We start from the raw sequence: 15217 nt of genomic DNA on the forward strand, positions 1-15217 counted from the left end.
ATTAAATGAATATTTTATTCTAAGTCCATTTGTTTTTTCTCCTTTTTTTAAATAATAAGGATTTAATTTGATTATTTTATAAGGAATAGCAAATATATATATTTGCATGACATGTTTAGCCAAAAACACAATGATTTAATTGTACTGTTGAACACAGATCAATAAATAAAGATTTGCTGTAGCATCCATTAAGATATAACATATTTCTATAAAGTAATAATGCTGTTCCAAAGCTGAGAGTGTCTTACTCCACTTCTTATTTGGCAAACACAGAAATCAGTCCTTAGTCGATACGTAACCTTGTAATTTGTTTCAATCTCTGATTCGCCTATTGATGCTCTAAAATGTGCTGTTTGCCCTTTCACAGTGGAGATCATGTCTTGACTTCTAATTCCCCCGTTGCCCTCCGAGGTTCATTGTATGATAATGACTCTTCTGTGATAGGTGTCACTGTACATGACCTCGATCATTCTTATTGAATTTTCTCTCTCTACCTTATTCTCTCTGTTTTCCCACCCACTTTGTATTTGTCTCACCTCCTCTCCTTTCCATTTTCTTTGTAACCCTTCTTTGCTGCCTTTTATTTGTCATTTTCCTCTTTCACGCCTGCTGTTGTCATGTTACCTGGGTGATGTGCTTCAACTCAAGCTGTCACATGCGGCCACCCTGGTAGCCCTATCTATGGCCGCACCACAGGCGATGGCTTCAACTACAATGATGTGGTGCACTTCTCCTGCAACAAAGGTTACACCTTGGAAGGACCCTCCACAGCTCAGTGCCAGGCCAACCGTCAGTGGAGCCACCAGCCGCCAACTTGCAGGGGTAAGGTCCAGCCACAGAACACCTGCAGCATATACATGCAAAAGACAATTTCTTAATTTTTTCATAGAACAGAGGCTAGAAGGTTTATCATTTGAACAGGCAGCTGCCAGTAAGCTGAAATGGAATACAGCCTGGTCCCACTAGCTTCTGCAGGAGCTTTGTGATTATTCAGGTCTGAAGCAGGGAAAACCACAAGAATTCAGCAGCCAGCAGATGTATCATGATCATTCAGCAATCAGCAGCCAGCTTGCAGCAGCACAGGCAATGGGGAAACAAGCAGAATGGGTAGAGGAGGAGCTCAGACATCTATTGATCTGAATGAGAGCAGATCCTACCTGCTCCGCTCTCTGGGCAGAGCATTAGGCGGCAACATCTGGAGCCTAAGCCTCAGAGCAAAAAAAAAGAAGAGAAACAGCAATAATGAGCTTACAGCAGAGTGTATGGAAAGAGGACTATAATTGGGAAATTGTTTCTACGGTTTTACAGCTAGTTTCTCCCCGCGCTGCGGGGAGAGATTATTTTGAAGGCAAGAAAGCTCAGACTGCAATCAGTGGGAGAGATCTTATTGGGTGTGTCAGGTGATGGTTGTTTTTTTTTGTTTGTTTGTTTTTTTAAGTTGTGACCAATTGTAGTTTGCCTGTGTTATGCTCATTAGCAATGTGTTCTGCTTCCAAGAAGAATCTTTGTTTCGGTGTAAATAGGTACTAAATGGTGTAAACTAGTTTAAAAATTCACAGAAAAGAAGATAGAAAACACATCATGAATTCATCAAATTAGAGAAATGCATCTAAGTAGTATCCACTGTTGTTTTAATTGGTCTCCTACCTAGTGGACCAAAACTAGATTTGCCAGACTTTGCCCATTTAAAAATACCTCTCCTCTTGGCATGCTTTTTGTTGGCAATTAGATATGAAGAGCCACAGTTTTCATTACTCCAAATGGCACTGCAGAGATGGAACTGGTGAAAGATAGAGTGAGATGATATTAAATTGTCATGACTCCCTTTGTCAAAATCCGCTTGTTTGTTCCCACTAAAATTTTCTCACATTATGCCAGCTTTGTCGCATTTGCATTATTGATTAACCTTGATGTTGCTTTGGACTTAATTTCACCCTCGTCTACATTCAGTTGAGTGAACCGTCTTGTCAGCAGTGTGGTTTTAGGGACTGTAACTGTAACTGCTTCCAAAATAGATGCTTGTGGATTTGTGACAGTGTGTTTTTGGGGTTTTTTTTTTTTCAAGCGTTAGGTGAAATTATTATTGACAATGCCAAATATAGTCTGTGCTCTCTTGTCTTCATGTTTGCAGAACAAACAGAAAAAGCCAGTGATTAGGTCACATCAACAGTTCTATTATTAACTCACATGTGAGCATACTGAGAGGCAGCGATTACGGAAATCAAGCTCCAACCAAAAGACAAAAAGACTTCACGTCTTCCAGAAGCAGCCCGAGTGATGAGACCCGGGAAGAGTTAAACTGCTGCAAAATAAGAATGTGTTGATGTAACACTCAGTGACATGTTAAAGTAAAATAGATGTTCATGAAATACGGCTCACACTCACAGCATTCGTGACCACGGTAGATCCAATACAGGCAAAAGAACCAGGAAACACATTACACATTCATCTATGACGAAACCGTCACTGTGAATTAGCTGTATAAAGTGTGGTATTATAGTTTAATTAAGAATGACTGCATGTTATAATTCATCTCCTGCAGTGTGTTGGCATGACTATACACATCTCAGTGCCATAGCAACCACATGTACAGAGATCATACATATTCAAGATGGAGATGTTGCCAAGAAATGAATATTAACTTTGGCTTATGTAAATATTACAGTCTTCAAAAGATGTGCATCCAAAGATTATTTGCATGATCTTCGAAAAAGGATCATTAAAGGATGTGTATGAAAAGTTTGCCAGGAGCCATTACTACATGATTACAGCACACTTATGATGAAAAGGATAAAGATTATAAATTGAATCCATAAACAGGCGTAATACGATTTCACTCAGGGCAACAGGAGTATTTGGAAAGGGCAAAATGCTCTTTTTTCAACATTTAGTTCAACAAGTATTTATTCAGCTATGCAGCTCCAATGGTGATTTGGCTGAAATTATCTTGGCTGAAATATCCTTGAAGCAATAAAAATTAATTGGACTGCTATCAATATTCGGCTGTCTGCGTTCTTCCATTATGAACAATCTGCTTGAGGAAAGAAGCAGGGCATGACTACATTTCTCGTTTTTGTTTTTTTTTTCTTCTTGCAGTGGTTAACTGCACGGATCCAGGTATTCCTGCCAACTCGATCCGGGAAAGTAAGATTGAGCACGGTAACTTCACATTCGGCAGCGTCGTCTTCTACGATTGCAACCCTGGATATTACCTCTTCGGCTCCTCGGTGCTCACCTGCCAGCCAGTGGGCCAGTGGGACAAACCATTACCGGAATGCATTGGTAAAGTGGCATGTTTTAAAGTATAAAGTCATTTAATTATTGAAATTATAATTAAGGATCTTTTTCTGTATTTCGCACTAATTCCTTTGGGATTACGTGAGGAAGGCCATATGGTGTAAAAACCTACCAAATCAAATACACGGAGTTACCCACTGCGGTGACCCCTTGTGAATAAGGCCACAGCCAAGAGTAACTTCTGTATTTAATGTGAAACTTCCAAGTGCCCCAACTAAAAACATACAGAGAAAAGATGAGTTTTTTCAGCTAAGTGTGCCCAATTTTATCTGTGTTCCCTCTTGCTTCTTAGAGTTTTGATAGTTTAAGTTGCTAAACAGTGTGATTGTGGGCATCTGTGTAATGTGGGATGCCCTAGTGGCTTATGGTTATGGCACACTGTGCCTAACTGAGAAATTGAGAAGCTGTCACAGGGCCAGTTGTTCAGGCAATAGTTAATGTTCCCTCAAAACCAAGCACTTAAATTGCAGCAACTACCATCTATATACTGTAGGGGTTATCCCAGGTTGTAATGTGGCTCTCAAACACCTGGTTCATCATGCACTCTTTTTCTGCACGAGGCTGCCAGCAGTAATGACCTATTTCTAGCAAAATTATCTAAAGTAAACCTTCACATTTTCCACACAGGCTCAAAAAGCACTTCATTTCATGGTAGAGAGATGGCGCGCAGCATTTATTTTATCAAACAGAATAGTAATTAAAGAGATACACAGGAGTGTCTCTCTCAAATGTTTATTCACTGCTCCAGGCATCAGTGACTCTTTGTTACGAAATTAGCTTTGCAAAACTGAAGAATCTTACTTTGCATTATGAGACTAAGCTGATTAAATGATAGCTCCTACAAACAAGCATAAAGGTCAGAAGAAGAATAAAGTAGCAGGGAAAGTGATAAAGCAGGTTTTAGGTTTTAGGCTTGAAATCCATAGAGTGAGAGTTTTATATGAAGTGTGACCGCTCTGTTACACTGCACCGGGAATTTTTATTCAATTGGGTTTGTGCCTCATTAGGCACATTAAATCTGAAATAAAATAATAGATGATATAATAAAGTGTCAAGTCTCACCTGTAATTTCAGTGCTTCAATATTGAAAGAAGTGTTTGAAAGAGATAGCCACAGAGGCGTAGTGCGCTGATTGCAACAATTCAAAAATAAGTAGATAAGTGGTCAGTAATTTTTCTTGGGTGCTGTATGTCTCAGAGTTGAACTACCATTCTGTTGAGGTGGATGTATTTTTTAGTATAAAGGGGAAAAGGTGATCATTCAAGTAAAGAAAGTAGAGAAGCTAATAATAGCCAGCCAATAATCCTGAAAATGGATCAGCCAGTTATAGGTACATCCAGAAAAGTGAGTAGTCACAAGAATACTACAAAATGGCAAAGAACCTATTAGACCAAGGAGTACAATTCTTTTGAATAACCAGAAAACCATTTGTCCTGCATGAGCAGAGCCTCAGAGGATTGAAATTCAAAGCTCTAGTAAGTCTGAAAAACAGAATACCAGATTGTAGTCGGCAAAAATTTACAGTAGAAACTGGAAGAGCTGGTGGAAAACGTTTTGTGAACTGATGAAACAAAAGTACACCTCTATGAAAATGAGAGAAAGGGGAAAGAAAATTTCTTGTAGTCTTTGGAATAAGCATACTGGCATTTATTAATATTTATGGTAGAACCAACAGGATAAATCCCAAGGTGTAAAAAAGCTTTCTATGTGCTTCAATTTTGCCAGTTGCTTAAAAACTCAGAAAAATGTAATCTTTCAGCAAAGCAAATATGCACAGCTGTTAAGGGAGGGTGAAGATGAGAAATATCTGATTGTCTGAGTCAATCACCTGGTCTCAGCCTGATTGATTTGCAGTCTGCTTCCTGAGAACCACAACAAAAGGGAGCTGCAGAAAAAGTCCTGGAAAAAACATCACTAGAAAATACACAACGTTGTTCTCTGGTTATGGTCAGACTATTACATACACTCATCACAATTTCTTTAGTAGTTTGTCTTTGGCAGCATAAGAATGGTCAGACGAGACAAAGAAGGAGGTATTTGACCGGAATGACAAATACCTCCTAGAGGAGTAAAAGTGAGACTTTCTAATCTGAGAACACTGTACCAACTGTCAAGCATGGTGGTGGTAGCATCATACTTTGGGTTGTTTTTGCTGCCACTGGTACTGGTACATTGCACAAAGTGCAGTTACTCAACTTCACCTCAAAGCAACAGCTAGGCAATTTAAAAGTAGACATAGTTGGGTGTTTTCCTCAACCTATTGAAAATCTCCAGACCTTGCTTAAAAGCCACATCTATGAAATGCTATGAAAGTCATGAACTTTACCAGTTCTGCCAAGAAGAGTGGTCAAACATCCAGCCACATTTCTACCAGAAGCTTGTTGATAGCTAACAAGAGCTTCTGGTCAAACTGCAACTTGCTAAAGGAACTTAAACCAAATATGGAATATACATACTTGGACGTGTATTCATACTTTTAACCTGTGTGGATTATAAAAAATCCTAAATAAATTCAAACTTGCACACCCAATTTTGGTTTTTAAAGTCATTATGTATGTATACTGTACAACCATTCCACCCTGGAAAAACAACAGTTCAAAGAAATCATTCAAAGCACATAATTAAAATTACTGCAATATTCATGCCTGTGATGAATGTATGTAAACTTCTGAGCACAACTGTATATCAAAGCATTTGACTTCATTTGTATCATTCAAACTCTTTCTTTCAGTGTTTATGTTGTATGAACTTAAACCTGGCATTTTAACTTGGTATCATTTATCTCTTTCAAATTGATTATCTTGTAGCATAAAGAGCTCAAACAACAAACACATCTGTAACTGTCCCAGTACTCACAGTGTGTCTGTGCATCAAATCACTTTTAGATGAAAAATGATTACGACAGTGCAGAAAGCAAATAAATTTCTCTTTTACACACCAAGGCACATTAATCTACTCAGACTGCATTTTCAACACAAGCTTCTCTGAACTCCTTATAGATTAGAAATCAAAGAAGTGTCTAGCTGCTGCTTCTGACAGGGCGTCATTCATGTCCGGCTGTGTCACAATGATACACTGCATGTGCTTCATCCACCTCAGCTCACTAGATATTTTGATATTTCAATGAAATGGTAAATAATGCAGTCAAAATGGTTCCTCTTCTATTAAACTGTTTCTCATGAAATAGTTAAAAAATGTTTTTTTTAAAAAGAATCCCACTGGCACCGGTAATCGTGTGAATAGTGATTTCATCAGGTGTGTTGAGGCATGCAACAAAAATCCACCCATCCATTTTTTCATGCTAATAATTGCCCTTCTCCTCCCTCTCTATCATGCAGAAGTGGACTGTGGTCATCCAGGTATACCTCCGCACGCAGTCATGAGTGGGGAGAAGTTTACATTTGGATCCACAGTGCGCTACTCATGCCTCGGAGACCACCAGCTAATAGGAGACTCATCACTCACCTGTCAACTGAATGGACACTGGAGTGGTCCACTGCCCCACTGCTCAGGTACACAGATACACAGAAATTTAGGTGTTCATATAAACAGAGGCAGTCCTGAACACATTCAAGCTATAAAGCAATAAAAGTCTGGCTTTTTTACTTTGCCTTGAGAATTTTAAATCAGTATTCGGGTATTTTAGTTTATTTTGTAAAGTGCATTTAATCTCTGTCCTTTAATTTGTATTTCTAAATTAATGGAAAGTGATGTGATTCAAAGGTTTTATTTAAACACATTTTCCACACTTAACCTTTTGTGATATCCACACAAGAGGTTAAGTGTGGTTTTGGTTTGATTTGTGGAGCTTTGAGATATCTCTGGAATATCTCAACATGCTCCAGTATGACAGAGTTTAATGGAATTGTGTTTGTGGTGAAAAATTCAGCAGCAGCATCTTTTTTTTTTTTTTACAGAAGAAATGTCCACAGTTCTCTGAATAATGGCACAGGCTACTGTTAAATAGCATAAATTGAATTTGTCAATGCTAGGAGCAACACACACATAATTTCGTTCAATTTTTCAATCAGGTTTTAAGACAAATTAAACCAAAACTGTCTGTATTTGTGGAATAGTGCAAGACGTAGATAAACGAAGAGATAAGACTGCATTTTATTTGAAACCTACCAGATTATTCAAATGAATACAGCAACACAATGTCGAAAGGCTTCAGTGTGCTAGTATTAATGGGATATTGGGTCAGATATCAGCCAAGTGAGCCAATTATTGCCCACAAATTAAGGTCCTGTGGAGCTCTTACTGGATTTAATGTACATTTGCTCATTATTGCGAACAATTTTCCCATCTACTCAAAGCAGTATTTCACTTTTAGAGCAGGCACTCCTGTTTATCTGACATATCTGCATTTCGCTGATGAAGACCAGAAAAAGCACACAGAGCCAGATTAGTGCCGAACCGTAGCCCTTAGTCATCGTTTCTCTTCATGATCCGGATGTATATATTTGGACCTAAACCAAAGAATTTGGCGATGCAATTGTTGCTTCCTGCTGAGACACTCAAATTGAGTGAGCGATATCACCCTTGACAAAACCTTTTTTTTTTTTTTGTACAACTTTGTGTACTATGTTCAGTACATTAGGCCCGTGAATCTCCCCTTGATGTTTTCTGAAAACTGTAAAAAAAGAGAGAGGCTTATAGCATGTCTGCAGAACTTCAAACTTCCCCCTTAATCCCCCCTGAGCACTTTCCTCTCATCACACTTAAGCATTCCTGACCATTTAAGTGGATTCTCTTTACTGAATGTTCACTTTCTTTGCTCAACTCACTGACCCAGAAGTAATATTTGTAAGCAGACTTGTGTGGCGGTTATTTTTTCCACTTCTTTCAATGGGAGTGTGAACTCTCTACTTACCTAATACTTATATTCTATTTGCTCAGACAGTTGAGAAGTACTGAGGCAATACAGACGGTAGATTCCTAGGGCAGAGCGCAGATGCACAAGGAAGCACAGTTTCAAATTTATCCCCCATAGTTTTCATTTCATTATTTCATTGCAAAATAAAACAGAGAAAACAAATGCACAAAGGTTTAGTCTTTCTTGGAACCTACATTGTCTTGTGAACCAATAAAGCATATAATTGTACTGTTATTGGTTTTACAAAGCTAGATAAGTATTCCAGGTATTTTTATTTTTATTGCCTATCACCTAGATTTTAAAAGCAGTTTGGCGTTTGATGGCAAGGCAATTTGATCAGCATGAGCTCAAATAGGGTTAACCCTAACCCTCTCTAACACTAGCCTAAAATTCCTGTTTTTATCAGAGGAAACCTAGTTTTATACACTGCATTATTCTTGGCTAAATAAATAAAACATTTAACGCCAGTCTTGTTTTTTTATTTAACTTGTCTAAACATAATCAACATCAACTCATGAAAAATTTGACCACTGAAGCCAAAATCAGATCTGTTCCTGACTATCTATAATGTCGCTGTTAAGCGAGTAAATCCCTGGAGAAACTTGTCCTGCAGACCAACAGTCCTGGGTCACAACAACCAGATAATTCAATTGGAAATAAGAAACCTTTAGTTTACTGTAACCCAAGAAGTTAAAGGAAAAATATGGTCACAAAATATCGACTTTCCTTGTATATACTTAGATTACAAAATGCAGATTAAATAACTTTGTGCTGAAACACATTTTGTATTAATATAGCAGATGCTGCTTAAACGTAAAGTACTTCTTTCAAACCAAATACATTTGTGATCAAAAATGATCTTGAATCATCTCTGGGAACTTATTTGTGCAGTTAAAAAGAAAACCTTGGGGAGCTACTACTCAACACCACTTTAAACAAATATAAGAAAATCTGGTTCCTCAGAAGCAAAATATTAAGAAAAGAGAAATGGCTCAAGACTTTGGCATAGTACTGCACCAGTTGCACTGGAAGGAAAATAGCCACAGGGCATGATGCTTCTGCCTCTTTGCTTAGCAGGTGGTGGTGTGTTCTTGGTGTTGAATGACTCACCTATAATCCTCCTTGCATAACTGTGGTTATTGAGGCCAGGCAACTCAATCTATGCGTCACTTAAACATATAAACTTGCCATTCGAAGCCTTTTTTTCAGACCCCTTCAAAGGCGTTGGTTTTAAAACACAGACATCCCCAGGTATGCACCTACAGGTCTCCTTGTATATTCTTTGGACACACTTTACAAGATCACTAACAAAAAGCTAATTATCTTTAGCATTGATAAGTTTCAAGACATTTAGTGAAATTTCAGACCCATCCTTCCATTTTCTTCCACATCATGGGTGGGCAGGTCCCAGAATTAAAGATAGAGACAGAGGAGCGTCTGCGCTCACATTGACACCCATTGTGAATTTAGAATCAACAAATAATCTGACATTGTCTGGACTGTGCAAGGTAGAGAGAGTAATTGGAGGAAACCCACACAGGCACAGAAAGGACAAACAAACAAACTTCACACGGTAAGGCCCCAGTCTGGCCTTAAACCAGGAACCTTTTTGCTATGAGCCGTCGGTGCTAACCACTGTTCCACTATGCTGTGGCAGTATTTTTCAGGTCTTAGCAAAGGGCCTGCACTCACCCATACATTTTACAACTGTTTAACTGATTATAGCTGGAATATGAAATACTGCATATAAAAGTGGCTGCAAGAGACATTCCTGACATGTGTAAATTTACATCACTACTACAAACTAAGGGGATGAGTTTGACAAGCTTGTTAAGTTTCAAGACATCTTTAAACTTTTAAACTAAACAGTTGGATGTGTGCATACTATTAAAATTTATGTATACATTTTTTTTTAAAGAATTCAGCCATTTTATCTTTTCTTTTTTTTTTTCACTCTGACAGATGTATGCAGTGCAGTCACTCAGGCCCAGAAAAAGAACAGATGAAACCTTCATATCTCTAACGAATCCCTAATGTGGACTGACAAGCAGAACTATAAGCTATAGGTGCAGTATCTAAATACAGACTCGAGCAGGAAACTGTGACACTCAGAACTCGGATTATGTTGATACAGATCGGGAAGGCTTCGTTCCATCATGTTGTCACACAGTATTATATGTAACTGCAGCAGAGCTCCTAATTAACTATGAAAACTGCAGCTTATAATGGGAAGAATGTACCATTGTAGCTCACTAGCTCATCATTAGGAGGCTTGATGAATTTAGACCTGGCAGTAAACATCTGTTCCAGCTGTAGCAGAAACAGGAACCACAACACAGCTGGAGCTCGGTTGTTGCCTACAGGAAGTGAAGTTGCGAAGCACCAAATGCCTGCAGAGTTTTAAATCAGTGCAAGTGTACACTTTAGCACCTAGTTTTAACTGGCACATCAGCCTAAAGAATTGTCAGAATTACTACAACCATGTTATCTATCTAGAAAATGTTAATCTGTGTTTAAATGTTTCTCTCGCTCTCTCTTTTTTTTTTCCAAGTCCCTGCATGATGTCTCGTCCTTTCACTCTAAGCTCCTGCTTTGTTGATGGCCATATTTGTTTACAGAAAGGTTGCTACATTGTCTAGAGATAGCTTTATCAGTGCTATGGAAATACCACATTATCATTCTCAGAGAGTATTCATCGCCAGTAGCAACAAAATAAGTATAACTATAAATTAATCAGAAGTCCAGCCCAGCGTCAGCAGCGGTTCTCATCCATGCGCCCGTCTATGCATCTATCCTTCCGCTCTCATCTGCCGTCTCTTGTTAATTAGTGCGATGGGTCTTAAAACCTCTTGCCAGTCCATTCCCCTTTTGTCCTAGTCTGTTGCATGGCTGAGTTGAAGGCCTTATTATTTCCTCACAAAGGGAGCCTGGTGAACGGACATTAACTCCCGATTCAAACCAAATCACCACCATCCCAATTAGTAAGATTATAGCTGTCACAGTGCATGCCGAGTCAGCCTGCCTCACCTAACCAGAGGAGCCTAATGAAGTACCGACAGCTGCTGTGAGCCATATATACACACCCACACACACATAGAGAGACACATACGCACAACATTGGCATGCGCGATATGCATGCATATTCTGAACTTGCACACAGAGATGAGAACAAGTACAAACACTCACATGTATGCTGTAATGGCACACATATATATGGAATGACATACACATTCATGACCAAACACAAACTTATCTTCTCCAGCTGTGGGCCCTTGACCTGACAAATGCAGTTTGTGCACATTTGAGCAGTGGGATGTGTGTAGAAGATATGAGCTTTGTGTTTGTGCAGCGAGGCTTTGTCAACAAGTCCAGTATTACTGCAGCTGTTTGCTGCTGTGTAAACGGAGAACAGCTGCAATCAAGCAGGCAGTGATGCACGGGGTGTGTGCACAGCTCAAGGAACAGGATCTTAAAGCCAATAAATATAAATCCATCAGAGAGATCATCTATCTGTGCATCTATCCTTCTATCAATTTAAATGTCTGTTTCTATAAATCTGTATCTCTCTGTTTCTGTTATTCCTCTGAAGCCAAACATTGGACTTTTTTTCTATCTTCAACTCCTTTCTGTGAGAGAATGCAGCAACAATAGTAGTGGCAGTTAGTGTTATGTGCTTCTTTCCTTTGGTCTGATGGATGTCTCTAGTGAATACAAAACTACCCCACCAAAGACTCCATCCTAAAAAACGCACCACTCAGCTAGGCTTGGTCTTCATCGCAACGTAAAATCTTCAGCAGTGATGTCACTGCCCTGATTCCATACCTGTCATCTCTCTCTCATTTCCGATGGCTTAGAAGGAGAACACGTCCTATTTCTTTCAGCCGACAGAGACAAGACTAATGGAAACATAAAGGGAATTAGTGAGAGACACAGCAACTTTTTTTATGATTTAATTCACAGACATGCATGATAGGTGGTGTGAGGTGGTGACACTGAAAGTACTGTATGTTCCTCCACAGAACAAAGGACAGAAGGTATATTTCAAGATAATGAAAAAGCATTTATCTCTAGAGGTCAAACTGTATTCATCATTTCTCATAGCCACAGCTGGTTGCCTTTTAATGCTAGCTCTGCTGATTTTATGGACAGAAAGCTCCTGGTGTCAAAATTATGAGAAGTATTGGTCCTCCAGGCTGTTGGCATGGTGACAACTGCTCATCGGTGCATTGTATGTTTTACGACTGGTTCCTGGAAGACTCAGGCGTTATCCAGTTTGAGTCTAAGCCCTCTTTGTATTGTCTTCTGTCTGGCAGACAGGAACATTGCGTTGCAATTCACTGCCGTACAAACTTAAAAGGATCCATCTGAGAACGTACACACAGTCCGTGAGGTGGATGGCATCTTCGCCGTCTTGTTTTCATTGCTCAATGTCTGTTTTATCTCTCATTGCAGGTGACTCGACGGGCACCTGTGGGGATCCAGGCACACCTGCCCATGCCAGCAGGGAGGCAGGGAACTTCAAAGTGCGCAGCAAAGTGCGCTTTACCTGCGCAGTGGGACATACACTGTATGGCTCAGCAGAGAGGATCTGCTTCCCCAATGGGACCTGGTCTGGCAAACAGCCGTTCTGCAAACGTAAGAGAAACCTTTAAAATATCGCTTTGATGTTATGTATGAAACACGCTGGAGTCAAACTGAGAGCTAACACACAAATATTTCTTTACACAAAGGCACACATTTAAGCTCCTACAGATACAGAGAGAGCTGCGTGGTTCCATGAGGCCACATACTGAATCCCGATAGTTTCTTGTCTTTCTGGTAAAAAGAAAAGAAACATGCAGCACTGAATATTACCAGATATCTGGTTTGAAGGGCTTTTCTTTTTTCAGCGATCAGACTTTATCTGTTTTAAACCTTATTTGGATTATACTGTAGGGTTATCCAGACAAAGTTCTTGAACCTCTGCTTTATGTCAAAGGGGCACTCCACCACATAAAGTTGGGTTTGGTTGTTGCAGGAAGCAGTAATCAACTGATGAAAAGGATTGTCTCTTTGGAAAGAGTCTCAAGTTTTAATATACAACTCATGTTACCAAAAAAGACGTGAAATAACCCTTGGGCTTACGATTTAAAAGACAATGGTTGCATTATGGGAAGGCCTGAAGCTTAAAGTTAGAAGAGAACTTCAGAAGTCTTTCAAAGTTTCTAAAAGTATAGTACAAATTGCTGTAAAGCCACTTTAAGCATTGTGCAAGTGCAAAATAATAAAATATCCACAGTTTTCAAACAGGACGTGGCCTTTGCTTAAACACACAATGTATGCAACATATTGGCTGCATTCTAGCACATACAAAAAGCTCGCAAACGCAGCACTGCAGCAGATGGATAAATAGCTCTCTGCTGCAGTCTGGTATTTTCTGCCAGCACATGGTGCTGTGACTAGCTTCCAGATTGCAGCCGAAAAATTCATTAATTCTAGACACCTAAAGCCAAGTTCCTTTTGGATTGTGATAAATGAATCATTGTGGATTTTGAAGATATTAGTTCACAGAATGCCAGCTCTACATCTTGCATAAATTAGCCCCAGGGGTCAACCGGATATTGATGCAAATGTTTGACTGCTTCTCCGCTCCTCAGCTTACTGTCCACCAGCTTGGATGAGTGCCAGTGTCATTTTTAATATAATCAGCAAATGCACAGGTCCTCTGAACTACTCTGCCTTTCATTCCATCTCCTGACTTTCTTTCTTTCTTTCTTTTCCCCCCTTTCTCTAGCGTTCATTTCTCCAACACAGGCCCCTCCTCTTCTGATTTCTCTCGGTCTTAATCTCGTTGTCTAGCCATCTTCTCATCCCTATCTGCCATCTAACCCTCTTCCCTCTCATTCCCTCACTTTGTGTTCAACCTTTTCCTCCCTCTCTTTATTACCAAGCGTCTCTCTTCCACTAGCTTTTTATCTGTCCATCTCCCAGCTGAACTCCTGATTTAAAGATTACTTTAACTATCCATTCAACCGTCGGGAGTCAGGGAGGGGGACAGGAATTCACTGGAGCCTGAATGTGTTTCTGTGCTGTCTGCTTGTGATCTAAAACCCTGTCTCATGTTAAAGTCCATCCATTCATTATCCACAACCCCTTTACAGTCTCCGGAAAAACACTCAGTGTGGATATTCAACATGATATACATCTCACGTTGCCATGAGGGTCTGTTTTGTGTGTCTGTCATCGTGTCGATCTTGAATTATTAAAAAGAGGTGAGAAAAGAGGCTGCCGCACTTGATTTTTGGTAAATACACACAACAGCACATGCATACATTCTGTGGCTATATGTGCTCACGCATGTGTGTGTGTGCATTTGCAGAACAGAGCTGTGAGCATGCTGGCAGTTGGTATGTTGGTATGTGGCTGAGTGATGCGTTTGCACCTCAGTGAGTTTCTGCGTATGCACACATGTTAATTGAGAAATCACCACCACACTTGCAACACGTCTGTCTCCTACTAGAATCACTATTTCACATTTTCCAGGCAATTAGGTGATTGAGAGAGCAGATCACTTTTGTAATTAGACATGATTTGAAGCAGAAGAAAAACACATGAAACAAACTGTCCTCTCTACTCTTCAGTGAAAAAAATGAGCAGATTTCAAAAACACTGAAAGGGATTCCTGAGTGGGGGGAAAAAAAAATCCCAATCCCCGGTGCTTTTCTACCGCACTGGAAAATTTTTTCTCCCTATCATAGGATTGCTCAGCCACATTTCAGCTTTATTATCATTATAAGTGCGCCCTGAGTCCTTAGCTGTAACTGTTCACATTACCCCCTCGCTTTTAGACAGCACTGCCATCACCATAGATGTACTGTAGGACTTGACAGTACACAAACTGCACTTTATTTACTGATGACTCATCAATACTGCGATAAGGTTTTGTGTACCACTGCATCAGTTCTGCTCATTAGCCTCTCTTAATAAAGCTGTATAGATTAGTTGTTCTTTACTGCTTTATTCACAGCTTCTCTAAAAAACAAAAAAACAAGCAGCAGTGCTTTC

At 39.6% G+C, this 15217-nt stretch overlaps 1 protein-coding gene across 3 annotated transcripts in view; it reads left to right on the forward strand.

Annotated features, from left to right (window-relative positions):
• The window catches only part of LOC102309299 (CUB and sushi domain-containing protein 3), a 159952-nt gene that overhangs the window by 109462 nt on the left and 35273 nt on the right, over positions 1 to 15217 (forward strand). For all 3 annotated transcript variants that reach the window (XR_006052877.1, XM_042213393.1, XM_042213394.1), the window contains 4 exons: positions 649 to 822; positions 3097 to 3282; positions 6636 to 6809; positions 12626 to 12808. Coding sequence is in view for 2 of the 3 variants with exons in the window: in XM_042213393.1 (XP_042069327.1) it covers positions 649 to 822; positions 3097 to 3282; positions 6636 to 6809; positions 12626 to 12808 (717 nt within the window). In the remaining variant the exon portion in view is untranslated. The remainder of the gene's footprint in view (positions 1 to 648; positions 823 to 3096; positions 3283 to 6635; positions 6810 to 12625; positions 12809 to 15217) is intronic.

The sequence above is a fragment of the Haplochromis burtoni genome, unplaced genomic scaffold, assembly GCF_018398535.1.
Source record: "Haplochromis burtoni strain Fernald_Lab_line unplaced genomic scaffold, NCSU_Asbu1 Contig_439, whole genome shotgun sequence".
Taxonomy (NCBI): domain Eukaryota; kingdom Metazoa; phylum Chordata; class Actinopteri; order Cichliformes; family Cichlidae; genus Haplochromis; species Haplochromis burtoni.